Genomic DNA, 18,872 nt, shown 5'->3' on the forward strand with positions numbered 1-18,872 from the left:
ACATGTAATATTGTAATAATAATAATAATTATTATTATTATTATTAATTTTGGGCACTGGAGCACAGATCCACTGTATAGCACTTTGTCTGAATTATTTGGGTTATCCTAGGTAATTTATACTATGTATGATAACTTTACTTACGTGTACCTGTGAGAACTTTACTTACGTGTACCTGTGAGAGAGAGAGAGAGAGAGATAGAGAGAGATACATAGAGAGAGATACAGAGAGAGAGAGATACAGAGAGAGAGAGAGATGCAGAGAGAGAGATGCAGAGAGAGAGATACAGAGAGAGATACAGAGAGAGATACAGAGAGAGAGATACAGAGAGAGAGATACAGAGAGAGAGATACAGAGAGAGAGAGCGAGAGCAAGCGAGCCACATTGTCAGCCAATCACCCACCCACCCGGCCAGCCAGCCAGCTACGTATTACACATGTTCCAGAGTTGTTTCTCTTTACTTAGGGTATGGGTTATACTACATTCTGACAGGATGACACTACCAGTGGTATTCTCCCATTCCACTGTGTCGACAATACATAAAGATAACAGTAACATATGATACTGTATGAGATGTAAAATTTATAATACAGTTCACTACCATGTATACATTATATACAGTACATAAATAATTAAATTATAAGAATAGAAGTAAATTATGGTAAAAAAAATGAAATAATGATGGTACATTACATTACAGTATTATGTAGGTAGTTTATATAGGAAAAGTTTGACATTATGCCCTGCCCAGTGTGTCGGCAATTTTCAAAGGTTCGACTTGCGTCCATTTTGACTTACGACCGGTTGGTCGGAACCAAGCTTGGTCGTAAGTCGGATGGTAGGTGTAAATGTCCAAGTAGCCGTTCTAATATTCAGTCATGAATATTTTGACATTATTTATGCAATTATTACAATATTGCCGTAGTCTGCATAACAGTAAATCTTCTATTTTTTGTTTGAATAAAAATTCAAAATAGAAAGTAAGAGTTATATCAAAGGGGTCTGGAGATGTGACTGATGAATAAAGAAAATGTTACTTTAGAACCAGGAATGTCTATTTTGTAATTGTCATATTTTTTTAATTTTCTTGAAACTTGCCAAGTTGCAAATTTCTGACCACGTTATTGGGTAGTTGAAATCGGTAAATGGGCAGTTTCTTGTACTCTATCGATAGAAAAAATGGAGTTCTAAAGAAATAGCTATGAGTTTGGTCGACTTGAACAATGGAATTAGCAGAAAATATGGCTCAAAGTGAGCAAAATCGCCGATTCGTAAATATTGCCGAGGTTGCTAACTTCGTGAGAGCGTAATTCCGTCAGTTTTCCATCAAATTTTGTTCTTTTGGTGTCATTACAATTGGGAAAAGATTCTTTATCATTTCATTAGATTTTTTTTTTTTTTTTTTTTTTTTTTTTTTTTTTTTTTTTTTTTTTTTTTTTTTTTTTTGCGACACTAGGAGACACCTCAGGATTTATGGTTGCGACAGTCGAGGGGTTAAAGGAACGAGAGGTACAGAGCTCTGTTTACAGATTTTTGGTGCAACAGAGGTCCAGTGACTCTCAAGTTGTTCCCAGTGGCATTAAAAGAAGAAGGGAAATAACCCCAGAAAAGGACTTGCTACCTAAATTCCTAATAGAAGGGGGGAAGGGGATTCCCCTTGCCAAAAATAATAACCTCCATCATCTCCCCTCCCATCCCATCACTCATCAACAGATGTTCAATAAAGGTAAGTGTCATTTATTCTTCATTACACAATAATATATATTATGCATGTCTTTTTTTTTGTGTGTAGGAAAATGTATATTTCATGTGATAAAAATATTTTTTTTTATATACTTTGGGATATCTGGAACAGATTAATTTGATTTCCATTATTTCTTATGTGGAAAATTAATTCAACCTACGATCATTTTGTCTTAAGATGGACTGTTGCAACCCCCAATCCTGAGGTGTCTACTGGTGTCGCAAAATTTAAAAAAAAAACAAATTATTTTTTCTTATGAAATGATAGAGAATCTTTTCCCGATTGTAATGACACCAAAAAAACAATATTTGATGGAAAACTGACGGAATTATGCTCTCGCGAAGTTAGCGACCTCGGTGATATTTACAAATCGGCGATTTCGCCCACTTTGAGCCCTATTTTCGGCTAATTCCAGTGTTCCAGTCGACCAAACTCATAGCGATTTCTTTAGAACAACATTTTTTCTATCGATTGAGTACAAGAAACTGCCCATTTACCGATTTCAACTACCCAATAATGTGGTCAGAAATTTGCAATTTGGCTAATTTCACGAAAATTAAAAAATATGACAATTTCAAAATAAGATCCAGAATGAACAATGCAGACATTCCTGGTTCTAAAATAACATTTTCTTTGTTCATCAGTCATGTCTCCAGGCCCCTCTGTTATTACTCTTGTTTTCTATTTTGAATTTTTATTCAAACAAAAAATAGAAGACTTACTATTATGCAGACTACTGCAATATTGTAATAATTGTATAAATAACATCAACCCATTTATGACTGCATATTAGAATGGCTAGTTGGACATTTATTGGACAATGACATCATTTGTTTACTTTTGAACATTGGCAAAAATCAAACATTTCCCCTACTTTGAGCTCGATTTCCAGGTTCTTTTTACAGTAAAATCAATCAAAATCACTTCTATTTCTATAATATAATTTCCATTTTATCAAATGAGACCAAGAAAACTAGAATACAACCAAAAATATTATACAAAAATAGACCACAAAGTCGGCATTTTAATTAAAAAAAACGGTCGGAGTTTTTTTTTTTCTCATTATGCACTGCGTACTCCAGGATTTTTTTTATATGGTGCACACTGACCACACAGACCCATTCTCTCACAACTGGGCCTACCAGCTTTCTCCTGCTTGATTTGAAGCCGCTAGAATTTATGAGTATATATACAGTGGACCCCCGCATACCGTTGGCCTTACATAACGTTAAATCCTCATACCGATACATTTTATCGCTAAGATTTTGCCTCGCATACCGCTAAAAAACTCCGCTCAACGCTGTTCATCCAAGAGGCGTCTAATGTGCGGCCTGAGCCAGCCTCACATGTTCCGCTGGTAGCATTGTTTACCAGCCAGCCTCTGCGGTAACATCCAAGCATACAATCGGAACATTTCGTATTATTGCAGTGTTTTTGGTGATTTTATCTGCAAAATAAGTGACCATGGCCCCCCAAGAAAGCTTCTAGTGCCAACCCTACAGCAATAAGGGTGAGAATTACTATAGAGATGAAGAAAGAGATCATTGATAAGTATGAAAGTGGAGTGCATGTCTCCGAGCTGGCCAGGTTGTATAATAAACCCCAATCAACCATCGCTACTATTGTGGGCAGCAAAACGGCAGTCAAGGAAGCTGTTCTTGCCAAAGGTTCATCTGTGTTTTCGAAACAGAGATCGCAAGTGATGGAAGATGTTGAGAGACTCTTATTGGTATGGATAAATGAAAAACAGATAGCAGGAGATAGCATCTCTCAAGTGATCATAAGTGAAAAGGCTAGGAAGTTGCATCAGCATTTAATTAAAAAGATGCATGCAACTAGTGATGATGTGAGTGAATTTAAGGCCAGCAAAGGTTGGTTTGAGAGATTTAAGAAGCGTAGTGGCATACATAGTGTGATAAGGCATGGTGAGGCTGCCAGTTCGGACCACAAAGCAGCTGAAAAATATGTGCAGGAATTCAAGGAGTACATAGACAGTGAAGGACTGAAACCTGAACAAGTGTTTAATTGTGATGAAACAGGCCTGTTTTGGAAGAAAATGCCAAGCAGGACCTACATTACTCATGAGGAAAAGGCACTCCCAGGACATAAGCCTCTGAAAGACAGGCTTACTCTGTTGATGTGTTCCAATGCTAGTGGTGATTGCAAAGTGAAGCCTTTATTAGTGTATCACTCAGAAACTCCCAGAGCATTCAGGCAAAAGAATATCCTCAAGGCTAATTTGTGTGTGCTGTGGAGGGCAAACAGTAAGGCATGGGTCACTAGGAACTTTTTCTATGACTGGTTACACCATGCATTTGCCCCCAATGTGAAAGATTACCTAACTGAAAAGAAATTAGACCTTAAGTGCCTCCTGGTGTTAGACAATGCCCCTGGTCATCCTACAGACGTGGCAGAGCGACTTTATGGGGACATGAGCTTCATTAAGGTGAAGTTTTTGCCTCCTAATACCACTCCTCTCCTGCAGCCCATGGACCAGCAGGTTATTGCAAACTTCAAAAAACTGTACACAAAAGCTCTGTTTGAAAGGTGCTTTGTAGTGACCTCAGAAACTCAACTGACTCTAAGAGAGTTTTGGAGAGATCACTTTAATATCCTCAATTGTGTAAACCTTGTAGGTAAGGCTTGGGAGGGAGTGACTAAGAGGACCTTGAACTCTGCTTGGAAGAAACTGTGGCCAGAATGTGTAGACCAAAGGGATTTTGAAGGGTTTCAGGCTAACCCTGAGAGGAGTATGCCAGTTGAGGAATCCATTGTGGCATTGGGAAAGTCCTTGGGGTTGGAGGTTAGTGGGGATGATGTGGAAGAGTTGGTGGAGGAGGACAATGAAGAACTAACCACTGATGAGCTGCTAGATCAACTTCAACAGCAAGAGGCCAGACCTGAGGAAACTGGTTCGGAGGAGGGGAGAGAGAAATTGAAGAAGTTGCCTACTACAAAGATTAAGGAAATCTGTGCAATGTGGCTGAAAGTGCAAACCTTATGAATGAAAATCACCCTCACACAGCTATTGCAAGCCGTGCTGGTGACTATTACACTGACAATGTTGTGAAACACTTTAGGGAAGTCATAAAGGAACGAGAGGTACAGGCCACTATGGACAGATATGTTGCGCGACAGAAGTCCAGTGACTCTGAAGCTGGTCCTAGTGGCATTAAAAGAAGAAGGGAAGTAACCCCAGAAAAGGACTTGACACCTCAAGTCTTAATGGAAGGGGATTCCCCTTCTAAACACTAAGACTCTCTCCTCCTCCCATCCCATCAATCATCACCAAATCTTCAATAAAGGTAAGTGTCATGTAATTGTGCATGCCTTTTTCAGTTTGTGTGTATTAAAATTAATATTTCATGTGGTAAAAATTTTTTTTTTCATACTTTTGGGTGTCTTGCATGGATTAATTTGATTTCCATTATTTCTTATGGGGAAAATTCATTCGCATAACAATAATTTCGCATAACAATGAGCTCTCGGGAACGGATTAATATCGTTATGCGGGGGTCCACTGTACGTCAAACACGGTACCTCGTAAGACGTATATATGCGGCCGCGACAGTCAAAGGGTTAATATCGTAGGTCGGGGGTCCACTGTATTTTGTTCCTCTTACTTTTATTCTCCCCTTCCCCATTTACTATATTTTCTCAATTTCTCTATATTTTTTATTTTATTGACTTTATTTGTGCTTCTGTGTTACTAAAAAAATTATGTATTTATGTAAAAATATTGACATAAATACTTTGTATTGATGACTTGAATGGATGTAACAGGAGCCTGAAGTGGAGAGTGTCATTCATCTACTAACCAGCTACATCAGAGAATTGCTCCAGCGTTGCCGTCAGTATCGCGATCAACTTCTGGCCTCTTGCTTAACTCTTATTCTTAAGCTGCCCCTCCGCATAGTCCAAGACATTTTTCCACAACTGGCGGCTGCATTACAGGTTAGTGCCCGTTTTCTTTGTAGTTTAGTTATTGGTACATTATTTAGGCTCTGATAAATGCTGTATATCTAATTCTGTACCTATATATATTGCACACTTTTCTTAATAGATAAGATAACTTCTTAAAATATATTGTTATCTTTGCCAGTACTCTTGTATTGTGTGTGTTGTCTTGTTTCCAGATTAATCCTTAAACTGTCCAAATGTAGATCTACATTCACGCGCATAGCGCTCTGACTTTTATTTTCCCCATTTGAAAGCATGTAAAAAAACGTAGATCTACGTTCAGAGCCCCTCGCACGTGAACGTAGATCTACATTTGGACAGTTTAAGGGTTAAAAGTTAACTCATGTCTACTAATTGAAAGTATTTCCATGGGGCAAGAAAATGACATGGATTTGAACCCCTGATTATACAGAATCTCTCAACTAAATTTATACCGTTTTTAATGGCATGACAGATGTGTGGCAGAACATGGATAGCTACAGAATGGCATGAGTTGAATGGAAGATTAGAGAAAAGTTAATAGTGTAGTAGATAAGTGTGTGTAGGCAGTTGTAGGCATAAATACATATGGAAGTCTTCAAATTTTGCACAGTAGTTTGTTTTTGGTAAACACATTCCTCAAGCCAAGTTAGTTGCATCTTACCCATGCATACCTGTTCACAGGTACTCATGCTCCCTCCTTCCTCTGTGTAGCTTGGGGCATGCTTCTTATTTTGAAAAACATTTTTAACAGTTTTCTTATGGCTTAGGCACCTCTACTTTTGCTGTAGTTTTTATAATTGCTAAGGTACCTGTAGGGATCTAAGGGAATTTTTATGCAAGTCTTTTGACATTAATAATTGAAGTGATGCTGGTTATTACAACTTGATGTGATAGAAGTTGCAAAGGTTAGTGGACGAGTTTGGGAGGGCGTGTAAAGGAAGAAAGTTGAAAGTGAACGTAGGTAAGAGTAAGGTGATGAGGGTATCAACGAGCTAGGTAAAGAAAAATTGGATATCACATTGGAGGGAGGGAGTATGGAAGAAGTGAATCTTTCTTTCTTTCAACACACCGGCCATATCCCACCAAGGCAGGGTGGCCCCAAAAAGAAAAACAAAAGTTTCTCTTTTAGATTTAGTAATTTATACGGGAGAAGGGGTTACTAGCCCCTTGCTCCCGGCATTTTAGTCGCCTCTTACAACACGCATGGCTTACGGAGGAAGAATTCTGTTCCGGAAGAAGTGAATGTGTTCAGATATTTTGGAATAGACATGTCAGCAAGTAGTTTTATGAAGGACAAGGTTAACCATAGAATTGATAAAGGAAAAGAGGTGCATTGAGGTTTCTGTGGAGACAATGTTATCCATGGAGGCAAAGAAGGGAGCGTACGAAAGTATAGTGGTACCAACACTCTTAAATGGGTGTGAACCATGGGTTGTAAATGCTGCAGCAAGGAGGAGGCTGGAGGCAATGGAGACGTTGTGTCTAAGGGCAATGTGTGGTGTAAATATTATGCAAAGAATTCAAAGTGTGGAAATTAGAGGAGCTGTGGAGTTACTCAGAGTATTATTCAGAGGGCTGAAGAGGGGTTGTTGAGGTGGTTTGGTCATTAGAGAGGATGGAGCAAAATAGGATAAATTGGAAGGTGTGCAAGTCTGTGGTGAAGGGGAGGAGGGGTAGGGGTCATCATTGGAAAGGATGGAGGGAGGGGGGTAAAAGAGGTTTTGTGTGCAAGGGGCTTGGACATGAAGCAGGCATGTGTGAGCATATTATAGGAGTGCATAGAGACGAATGGAGTTTGGGACCTGATGAGCTGTTGGAGTGTGAGCAGAGTAATAGTTTGTGAAGGGATTCAGGGAAACTGTCTTATGTGTGTGTGTGTTTTGTACTCACCTAGGTTTGGTTGCAGAGGTTGAGTCACAGTTCCTTGCCCCGCCTCTTCACTGGCCGCTACTGGGTCACTCTTCCTGCTTCATGAGATTTATCATATCTCTTCTTAAAGCTATGTATGGATCCTGCCTCCATTACATCACTTCCTAGACTAGTCCACTTCCTGACAACTCTGTGAACTGAAGAAATACTTCCTAACATCCCTGTGATTCATCTGAGTCTTCTTCCAATTGAGACCCCTTGTTGCTGTGTCCCATTTCCGTAACATTCTGTCTCTCTCCACCTTATTGATTCCTCTCAGTATTTTATATGTCGTTACCAAATCCCCCCTTCTCTCCTGTCTTTCAGTGTCGTCAGGTCGATTTCCCTTAACCTCTCCTTGTAGGACATACCCCTTAGCTCCAGGACTAGTCTTGTTGCAAACCTTTGCACTTTCTGTAGTTTCCTTACATGCTTGGCTAGGTGTGGGTTCCAAACTGGTGCTGCATACTCCAATATGAACCTTTCTTACACAGTGTACAGGGCCCTGAATGATTCCTTATTAAGATGTCGGAATGCTGTTCTTAGGTTTGCTAGGCACCCATATGCTGCAGCAGTTATTTGATTGAGGTGCACCTCAGGAGATGTGCCCAGTGTTACACTCACCCAAGATCTTTTTCCTTGAGTGAGGTTTGTAGTCTCTGGCCCCCTAGACAGTACTCCATCTGCAGTCTTCTTTGCCCTTCCCCAATCTTCATGACTTTGCACTTGGTGGGGTTGAACTCCTGGAGCTAGTTGCTGGACCAAGTCTGCAGCCTGTCCAGATCCCTTTGTATTTCTGCCTGGTCCTTATCTGATTGGATTCTCATCAGCTTCACATCATCTGCAAACAGGGACACTTCGGAGTCTATTACTGACTCCTGTGGAACCCCGCTCGTCACAGGCGCCCACTCTGGCACCTGTGTGTGTGTGTGTGTGTGTCTGTCTGTCAGTGTCAATCATTGCTTTCTTACTGGTTCTGGCGCTGAGTGATCTAGTTCACTAAAGTTCTCTGTAAATGTCACAGCTACAACTACTCAAACCAAGTTAGTTCACGGACATACATAATGAATGAAAGGAAATAAAATGAGCACAATAATGCATTGTCATAGTTTGTGGAAAAGCAAGGAAATAAGTAGTAGAGTAAATGCTAATGTAAAATGTTGAATGTTGCTGAATTTAGACCATAATGGTCTGCTGACTGGCCATTTTAACTCCTTGAGGGTCCAGACCCCTAATCCAAAAATTCCCCACAGGTCCAAGAATTTAACCCTTTGAGGGTCTGTCCCATAGTTCTACAGCATTGAAGCCAAGGTCCAAGCCATAGTTCTGCGCCATGAGCTCAGCTCACTGAGATCAGCTGTGAGTGGTCAATTTGGGCCTGGATGTGATAGAATACATCTATGTGGTAAGTGTGCACCACATAAAACAAATCCTGCAGCATGCAGTGCATAATGAGAAGAAAACTGTGACCGTATTTTTGGATTAAAACAACGACTTTGCAATGTTTTTTCATATGTTTTTTACAGTTGTATTCTTGGTTTCTTGGTCTCATTGGATGGAATGGAAGATATATTACAGAGATAGAGATGATTTTGATTGGTTTTAGTACCGCAAATAGCTTGAAACTCGGCTCAGAGTAGCGAAAATTTTCGATTTTTGATGATGTTCAAGAGTAAACAAATGATGTCACGCGTCCAATATTCATCAGCTGGTGGGTCTGATGTACGTTCATGAATGCACTGATATTGTTTATACAATTATTGCAGTAGTGCATAACAGTAAATTTTCTATTTTTGGCATGAATAAAAAATAAAAATGGAATTAATTTGTGATGCCTGAAAATGTCACTAATAAACAGAGGAATATTAGTTTAATACCAGGAATGCCTGCATTGTTTATTCTAGACCCTATTTTGAAATTAAAATATTTTGAACTTTGTGTGAAATTGGACAAATTACCAATTTCCCATCTCTTTATTGGGTAGTTGAATCAGTTGACCGGGCGATTTCTTGTGCTCACTTGATAAAATAGAAGTAATACTAGTGAAATAGCTAAGAATTTGGTTGACTGGAATAACGTAATTGGCCAAAAATGGCAATCAGAGTGGGCAAAATCACTGATGCAGCAAAATTTGTGAGCATAATTTCATCAATTTTCCATCATATTTTGTACTTTGTTGTATTGCTCTAGGAAAAAGATTCTTTACCATTTCATAAAAAAATTTTCCTTTTTTTTTTTTTTTTTTTTTTTTTTTTTTTTTTGAAATTCATGGACCCCTGTGGACACGTTTCTGATCGGAAGTCTGGATCCTGAATGGGTTGAAAAAATATATACTTCTTGTGAAATGGTAGAAAAACTTTTTCTGAAGCTAATAAAACAAAAAGTATGAAATATTGATAAAAAATTTATGAAATTATGCTCTCACGAATTTTGCCCACTTTGGGTCCTATTTTCATCCAATTACATTGTTCTATCAGACCTAATTCTTAGCTATTTCACTAATATGTGTTCCATTTTATCAACTGAGCACAAGAAATCGCCCAAGCAACTATTTCAACTACCCAATAAAGTGAAGAGAAATTGCTAATTCGCCAATTTCGCTCAAATTTCAATATGTGCCAATTTCAAAATGGGGTGCACAGTGAACAATGCAGGCACATTCCTGGCACTAAAATAACATTAACTCTGTTTATTAGTTATGTTTGCAGACTTTACACATGAATTCCATGTTGATTTTTCATTCACACAATTTTTATTCACAAAATATATAACAGTTACTGATATGCAATATTGGAATTACTGTATAAATAATATCAGTGCATTCATAAATGCATATCAGACCCACCGGTTGATGTGTATTGGATGTGTGACATGATTCGTTTACCCTTGAACATCGGCAAAAAACGAACATTTTTGCTACTTTGAGTGCAATTTCAAGCTATTTTCTCTTCTAAAATCCATCAGAATCTTGTCAATTTCTGTAATCTACCTTCCATTCTATCAAATGAGACCAAGAAACTGAGAATAAAACCACGAAAACCATATGAAAATACACCGCAATGTTGTTGTTTTTAATCAGATACACAGTGGCAGTTTTTTTCTCATTATGCACTGCTTGCTGCAGGGTTTGTTTTATGTGGCGCACACTTACTGCATCATTCCATTCTCTTATATCTAGGCCGAAATTTACTGCTGACAGCTTATCTGAGTGAGCTGAACTCGTTACATAGAACTATGGCACTGATCCTGGCTTCAAAGCCGTAGAATTACGGACCCTCAAAGGGTTAATGATTGGAATCAGATGGATTTGTATCCTACAGACCCCAGAGAAAAGATAGGTGAAAGTAGTAATGCAGAAGATGAGACAATAGGTTGGAAGAAGCAAGTATTAAGAGAAGCTGAAAGCTGTATTTGAAAGCAGTCTTCCTATATGTAGATGATAACTTTGTTGTGGGAATTGCTTTATTTTATGGAGTGCTAAATCCATGTGGATCATTAATCTCAAAGAGCAAGGAAGGCACAATTCTGTGTCTGCTGTTTGCTGCACAATCTGACTTGCCTGGCTGTTGGTGAACTTTTTTTTTCATAATAAAATCAGTGAAAACTGAAGCAGTTGTGTATATTAAGATGAAAAGTGGCAGGAGCTGCTGCATGTGCTAGAAACAGATAAGAGGTAGTCAGGGACACACATTTATTTTATAACATTTATTATAGAAAAATCTGAACAAATTTAATCATGTGGTGTAGCATGATTAAATATGGTGGTCAACCTATGGGTTTAGCAAATTTTTTTTTTAATTTAATAATAAAAACCATATGCTATTAAAGTGTTTCTAATGCAGTATTTTGAAAGGCTTAGTAAACCACTCTTAGCACCATATCTTGAGTACCTGCTCAATCACCAAGTTAGGACCTACCTACCTACCTAATACTATTTAGCGCAGTTGTTCAGTTAACTACAGCTCTGGACATTGAAAAACACCTTTGATATTACTGTTTTTTTTTTTTTTCGTGGTTTGCAGATGGCTTTGCAGCTTGGTGTTAGTTACTTACCACTAGCAGATGTGTGTGTGTCAGCTCTTCAGGTGTGGACTGAGCAGTTACCTCATGATATGCTACAGCAACATTTACCATTGGTCATGCCCCTTCTCCTGCCATACCTTCGTTCCCGGGGTGCTGCAATAAGTTTTTATATTTTACTTTGTGATTGTAATAATTGTACCAAGATTCAGTAATTTTCTAACATTGTTTACAACACTGTTTCTTGGAATTTTTCCTGAATTTGAATATATATTTAAAAAAATATTTAAAATGTGTGTATTTAAAATATTTTGTGAAGGGATTCAGGAAAACTGGTTAGCCTGACTTGAATCCTGGAGGTGGGAAGTACAGTGCCCATATTTTAAAGGAGGGGTTTGAGATAATTTTTATTTGGAGTGACATGTAAACTGTTCTATCAGTGATTATGTGTGATTGACTATGAAAGTGTTTCTTTATTTTTTTGGGTCACCCTGCCTCGGTGGGAGACAGCTGACGTGTTAAAAAAAAATTAAAAGAATTACTTAAGGAAAACATTTTGATGTTTTTCTGTTACAGTAGTTTGAGCATGACCAAAGCATAGAGATGTTGCAGCTCTGAGTATCATTGAAGCCTTTTAGCTGTTGTCATGAATCACTGTGTTACTGAGGCCAGGATCCCTCATAGTTTGATGTCATGAGCTCAGCTCACTCAGATTAACTGTGATCTGTATAATTTGGCCTTGATGTAAGAGAATGGGTCTGCACGGTGAGTGTACACAGTATGAAAAAAATCCTGCTCCACATGGTGCATGATGGGAAAAGCAGAACTCTGACCATGTGTTTGGTTTATAATAGTGAATTTGGGGTGTTTTCTAGGATAGTTTGTATGGTTTCATTGGCTGTTTCTTGGTATTGTTTGATAGGATAAAAGACATCATTGAAGTAGTGATGATATTGATGGGTTTCAGGACTGGAATTAGCTTGAAACTGAGCTCATGGTGCATGATGGGAAAAGCAGAACTCTGACCATGTGTTTGGTTTATAATAGTGAATTTGGGGTGTTTTCTAGGATAGTTTGTATGGTTTCATTGGCTGTTTCTTGGTATTGTTTGATAGGATAAAAGACATCATTGAAGTAGTGATGATATTGATGGGTTTCAGGACTGGAATTAGCTTGAAACTGAGCTCAAAGTAGCAGAAATACAGTGGAATCTTGACTTGCAAGTTAAATCTGTTCCATGACCTAGCTCATAACCCACTTAGCTCATATGTCGAATCAATTTTCCTCATTTAAATTAATTGAAATGCCATTAATCCGTTCGAGCGGAATTCCTGCTCTTGGGAGACAGGACAAAATACTTCAGTATGATGCTAATATCAACTCTACAGCTTATTTATCTATCACAGTTCATCTAATATGACAATAAACAATGTTAATAACATAGAAACATGATATATACTCTAGAATAAATAAAATGTCAATACATACATGACTAGTGGTGGCGGCAGCAGCAGCCATTTCCCCCTCCTGCTCTGACTACATATCTGACTACATATAAGAGAAAGCAGAGTGTTTGTGAGACTAACTGCACTAGATCGCTAGTTTCATAAGGAAAACACTAAAACAATGTACAAAATTTATTAATAAGAAATATTGTATAAAAACATATTAAAACATAATAGAGAAAATGTAAAGAAATTAAGTGGTTATTGTATGTATAAAGTACGTATACACACTTACCTTGGAGCAGATGCTGGCAGAGATTGAGGGTGGTGGAAGATAGGCAGGGCAGTGTATGTTGTCGGTGGCCTTATAAACCTCCAACAACAACATTGGAGGAGTTAGTTTCTTGTCCTTTTTCCTATTGATTAATCGCTTAACTTACTTGCTACACTTCATCGCTGAACTTAACTGCTAGAATTGTTTTTTTGTTTTTTTTATTTCACTTTTCACTTGATTTACTTGCTACACTCTTAATGCTACACTCCTCCATCCTTGTTTGTGTTTATATATGATTTCATGCTTTAATTACATGGACATTATCATCTTTTTCTTCTAAGCACTGTCCTTGCACTTACTTTCTTAGGACCCATGGTTAGAAACAAGAAATTTGCCAAAATAACTGCAGAAAATGGAAGGAAATCATGATAAAATCTCCTTCCACAGTGAGGTAAACATGTGCACTGCTCACCAAATGTTTTGCTGCTCATGGCACCAACTAATGGCAGCTTTCTGAAGTTTCTTCTTATTGCTATTATTACATATTGTTGTTATTATTACTATTATATTGTACAGTGCAACCTCCTCGGTTTTTGTTTGCCCAGGTTTTCATCGAATTTGGTTTTTGATGACTTTTTCATCAAAATTTTGTCAGAGTTTTCATTCATCACCTCGGTTTTCGTCAGTCTGCCGTACTGAACGTGTCTGCCTGCCCGCACCCACACAAAGCATCCCACACATTCTGAGTCAGTCTGGCTTTGTTTCTCGTCGAGTGAGCATTACCCTGTGCGTTCATCCAAAACATATCGTAATAATTCATTGTATTTTGTGCTTGCGACTGCTAGATAAGCCACCATGGGGGCCAAAGAAAGTTCCGATAAAGAAGGCGAGAAAATCGATAGAATTCAAGAAAGAACTCGTTGCAAAGTACGAAAGTGGTGTATGTGGGGTTAATCTCGCCTGGATGTACGGGAAGTCCTCATCAGCGATCAGTTCCATCCTGGCGATGAAAAAAGAAATGAAGGAATAAATGTGGTAATGAAACAGAGATCGCAAACAATTGAAGATGTTGAGAATTTGTTGTTGGTGTGGACAAAAAACAGTTAGCGGGAGATAGTGTTGTGGAGGCGATAATTTGCATAAAGGCAAGGCAGTTGCATGCAGATCTCGTAAAGAAAATGCCTGGAACGACTGCTGCTGTTAGTGAATTTTAGGCCAGCAGAGGCTGCTTCAACAAATTCAAGAAGCGATCTTGCATACACAGTATGTTAAGGCATGGCGAGGCTGCAAGTTCGGATAAACATGTGGCTAAAGAATTCGTTGCTGAATTCAAGAAGTATGTAAAGGCTGAAGGATTCCTCCTCCAGCAAGTCTTCAATTGTGATGAAACAGGCTTCTTTTGGAAGAAAAATACCAAAGAGGACCTATGTAACTCCGGAGGAAAAGGCACTGCCAGGACACAAGCCTATGAAGGATACCTGGAGACCTGGAGAGAGTTCCGGGGGTCAACGCCCCCGCGGCCCGGTCTGTGACCAGGCTAACTGTTTTGTTCTGTGGTAGCACTAGTGGGGATTTCAAAGTGAAGCCTTTACTGGTGTATCACTCTGAAAATCCCTGAGTGTTGAAGAAAAATAATGTCATCAAGAGTAAATTGTGTGTGATGTGGAAGGGTAACAATAAGGCATGGGTCATGCGGCAAATTTTCATTGAGTGGGTCAGTGGAGTGTTTGGCCCAATGTGAAGAAATACCTGGAAAATCATTTGCCACTCAGGTGCCTCCAGGTAATGGACAGTGCTCCTGCTCATCCTCCAGACTTGGAAGACCAATTGTTGGAGGAGTTTAGTTTCATCACAATGAAGTTTTTGGCCCCTAATACCACTCCTCTCATCCAGCCCATGGACCAGCAGGTCATTTCAAACTTCAAAAAACTCTACACCAAAGCAGTTTTTCAGAGGTGCTTTGAAGTGACCTCAGACACTTAATTGACCCTAAGAGAGTTCTGGAGGAATCACTTCAGTATCCTCAATTGCATAAGCCTTATAGATAAGGCTTGGGAGGAAGTGACTTCTAGGACAATTAACTCTGCTTGGAGAAAACTGTGGCCAGAATGTGTCCAAGATAAGGATTTTGAAGGGTTTGAGACTGACCCTTACAACCCTATGCTTGTTGTGGAATCTACTGTGGCTTTGGGGAAGTCCATGGGGTTGGATATGAGTGACTAAGATGTAGAAGAGTTGGTGGGCAACCACAGGGAGGAGCTAACCACTAAAGAGCTGCAACACCTTCAACTGGAACAGCAACAGGTTGCAGCGGAGGAAATTCCTTTAGAGGAGGAGGAGGAAGAGAGAGGGGAGAACGTGCCTTCTGTGATTAAGGACATGTATGCAAAGTGGAGTGAGTTGCAGAGTTTTGTGGATAAATATCACCCTAACAAAACTGTTGCAAGCCATGTCTCTAACATGTTCAATGACAGTTCCTTGTTCCAATTTAGGCAAATCTTAAAGAGATGCCAGAAACAGACTCTGTCTGGACAGATTTTTTGTGTGACAGGGGTCCAGTGCCAGTAAAAGACAAAGAAGGGAAGTAACCCAGGATAGGGACTTGACACCTAAAGTCCTTATGGAGGGTGATTTCCCTTCCAACCAATAACCTCTCCTCCTCCCGCTCCTGTCCTCGCATCTCCCATATGCTAACAAAAGTCTTCAATAAAGGTAAAAGTGATATAAATGTTCATTTTCCCATTTTATTAGTCCTTTATATTTATTTCTCATTGTGTTCTGTATGTAAAACTATAGTTATTCTCTCTAAAACGTATTTTTTGTTAATATTTTTGGGTGTCTGGAACTGAATAATTGGATTTTCATTATTTCTTTTGCGAAATATTGCTTCAGGTTTCGTTGAATTTGTTTTTTGTCATACTTTCTGGAACGAATTGATGACGAAAACCGAGGTTCCAATGTATTAATATAATATTATTATTATTATTATTATTACAGGTCCGCCATCACAAATCCGGCAGTCAGATATCCAGTTCTATCAGTTATTCAGCACTAATTTCGCCTAGCATAATTTCAAATTTCCAGGGTTGCTACACCAACTTGCTTGTACTGTTTGGTGGCTCTACTTGCTGCATAAGCCATTCTAGTATCTTTTTCTCCATTTATTGTTATAACCTGCTTGCATTTAGCCCCAGCCTTGGTTCCAACGAATTAAAGAAATGCTTTTCATTGTGTAAAGCACCTACACAGTACATTGTCCATTAAAGATAAGGTGGCTTTGAAGCCACTGTCGGTTGCCATGAGCTCAGTCTCGTGATGCAGAGGAATAAGCTTTATTATTATGCTAATATCAACACTATGGCTTATTTGCCTATCACAATTGATTTAATATGACATAATAACATAATAAACAATATAAATAACATTAAAACATGTTAAATACTCCAGAATGAATAATATTTGGCATAATACCGAGCAGTTCGATGGAGGTATGAAGAGGATATGGGATATAAGTACCATTCTCCTATCCCTGTCTTGGGGGCTTGTATTATAGAAAATGAAGTATACCAGAGGGCTAACTGTGATAAACACTCGTACTGCACCATAAAACTGAAACAAAAAAGCTTTTTTCTCTGCATATATAATCTCACACAGCAGCATATGTGTAGAGAACCTTGGATAACCCCAAAAAGTCAAACAAAGTGGCTTATTTCTAGTACCTGGCTTTGGCTAGCCATGTATGATATTTGATAAATATGTCATTCCCAGGTGAGGTAGAAATGTTGGGCATGTTTCTTTACACCTGTTGTCTGTGTTCACTCATCAGTAAATGGGTACCTGGGTGTTAGTGGACTGGCGTGGGTGTTATCCTGGGATGCTGACCTAATTTGCCTGAAATGCTTAGCATAACAAGGGGCTTTCTATATACAGTGGACCCTCAACTAACGGTGGCATTATGTAATGGCAAATTCGTCTAACGGCGCTTTTTGGCATTAAAAAAAAAGTCTCTACCAACGGCGAAAAACTCTACCAACAACATTCGTCCGGAACGTGTCCATGCGCCGGGAGCGCGGCCTGGGCGGGCCCAGCCACTCCAAGACTTGGTGTGCCATTGTTTACAAGCTGTTGCAGTCGATTCCACGTGTGCCTGCCATATATTTTGGATTATTCCAGTGTTTTTAGTGCTTGTAACCACTAAATAAGCCACCATGGGCCCCAAGAAAGCTCTTAGTGCCAAGCCTGTGTTAAAAAGGGTGAGAATTACGATGGAAATGAAAGAGATAATTGAAAAATACGAGAGTGGAGTGCGTATGTCTGAGTTGGAAAGGCAATACAACAAATCACATTCAACCATCAGTATTATCTTGGCGAACAGAAAGGCAATCAAGGAAGCTGTTGTTGCGAAAGGTTCAAGTATGTTTTCAAAACGGAGACTGCAAATAATCCAAGGTGTAGAGAGACTTGTTGGTATGGATAAAAAAAAAAAATTATCAGGAGATAGTGTTTCTCAATCTTTAATTTGTGAAAAGGCAAGGAAGTTGCATGATGATCTCATTAAGAAAATGCCTCAAAATAGTGCTGCTGCTGCTGAATTTGAGGCCAGCAAAGGCTGGTTTGAGAGATTTAAGATTCGTAGTGGCATACACAGTGTGGCAAGGCATGGTGAGACAGCCAGTTCAGACAAAAAAGTGGCTGAAAAATATGTGAAGGATTTTAACCCTTTCAGGTTGAATGTCGAAAATTTTTTGGAAAAAAAAAATTATTTTTTCATATGAAAAGATAGAGAATCTTTTCCCGATCATAATGACACCAAAAGGTTGAAATTTGATGGAAAACTTACGGAATTATGCTCTTGCGATGTTAGCGGTCTCGATGTTTACGCATTAGCGATTTCACCCACTTTGAGCCCTATTTTTGGCCAATTCCTGTGTACTAGTCGACAAAAATCATAACATTTCGCTAAAACTTCATCTTTTCTATCGAATGAGTACAAGAAACTACCCATTTACCGATTTCAACTATCCAATAAAGTGATCAGAAATTGGCAATTTTGCCAATTTTACACAAATTTCAAAAGATGCCAATTTCCTAATAGGGTCCAGAATAAACATGACAGACATTCTTGGCACTAAAATAACATTTCCTCTGTTCATTAGTCATGTCCCCAGGCCCCTCTTACATTTCTTCTGCTTTCCACTTTGAATTTTTATTCTCACAAAAAATAGAAGATTTACTGTTATGCAGGCTACTGCATTAGTGTAGAAATGGTATAAATAATATCAGAACACCTGTGAAAGAATATTAGACTCACCAGTTGACGTGTATTGGACGTGTGGTATGATTTGTTTACTTTTGAACTTTGGCAAAAATAGAACATTTCTGCTACTTTGAGCTCAATATCAAGGTACTTTTCATTGCGAAACTAATCAAAATCATTTCAATTTCTGTAATATATCTTCCATTCTATAAAATGAGACCAGGAAAACTTGAATACAACCATAAATACCATATGAAAATACAGTGCAAAGTCACTGTTTT

At 38.7% G+C, this 18,872-nt stretch overlaps 1 protein-coding gene across 2 annotated transcripts in view; it reads left to right on the forward strand.

Moving 5' to 3' along the window:
• Window positions 1–18,872, forward strand: part of LOC128691314 (DNA-dependent protein kinase catalytic subunit) — a 1,096,584-nt gene that overhangs the window by 288,286 nt on the left and 789,426 nt on the right. For both annotated transcript variants that reach the window (XM_070091676.1, XM_070091677.1), the window contains exons 14-15: window positions 5,529–5,699; window positions 11,618–11,768. In XM_070091676.1, coding sequence (XP_069947777.1) covers window positions 5,529–5,699; window positions 11,618–11,768 — 322 coding nt within the window. The remainder of the gene's footprint in view (window positions 1–5,528; window positions 5,700–11,617; window positions 11,769–18,872) is intronic.

This window comes from Cherax quadricarinatus, chromosome 36 (assembly GCF_038502225.1).
Source record: "Cherax quadricarinatus isolate ZL_2023a chromosome 36, ASM3850222v1, whole genome shotgun sequence".
NCBI lineage: Eukaryota > Metazoa > Arthropoda > Malacostraca > Decapoda > Parastacidae > Cherax > Cherax quadricarinatus.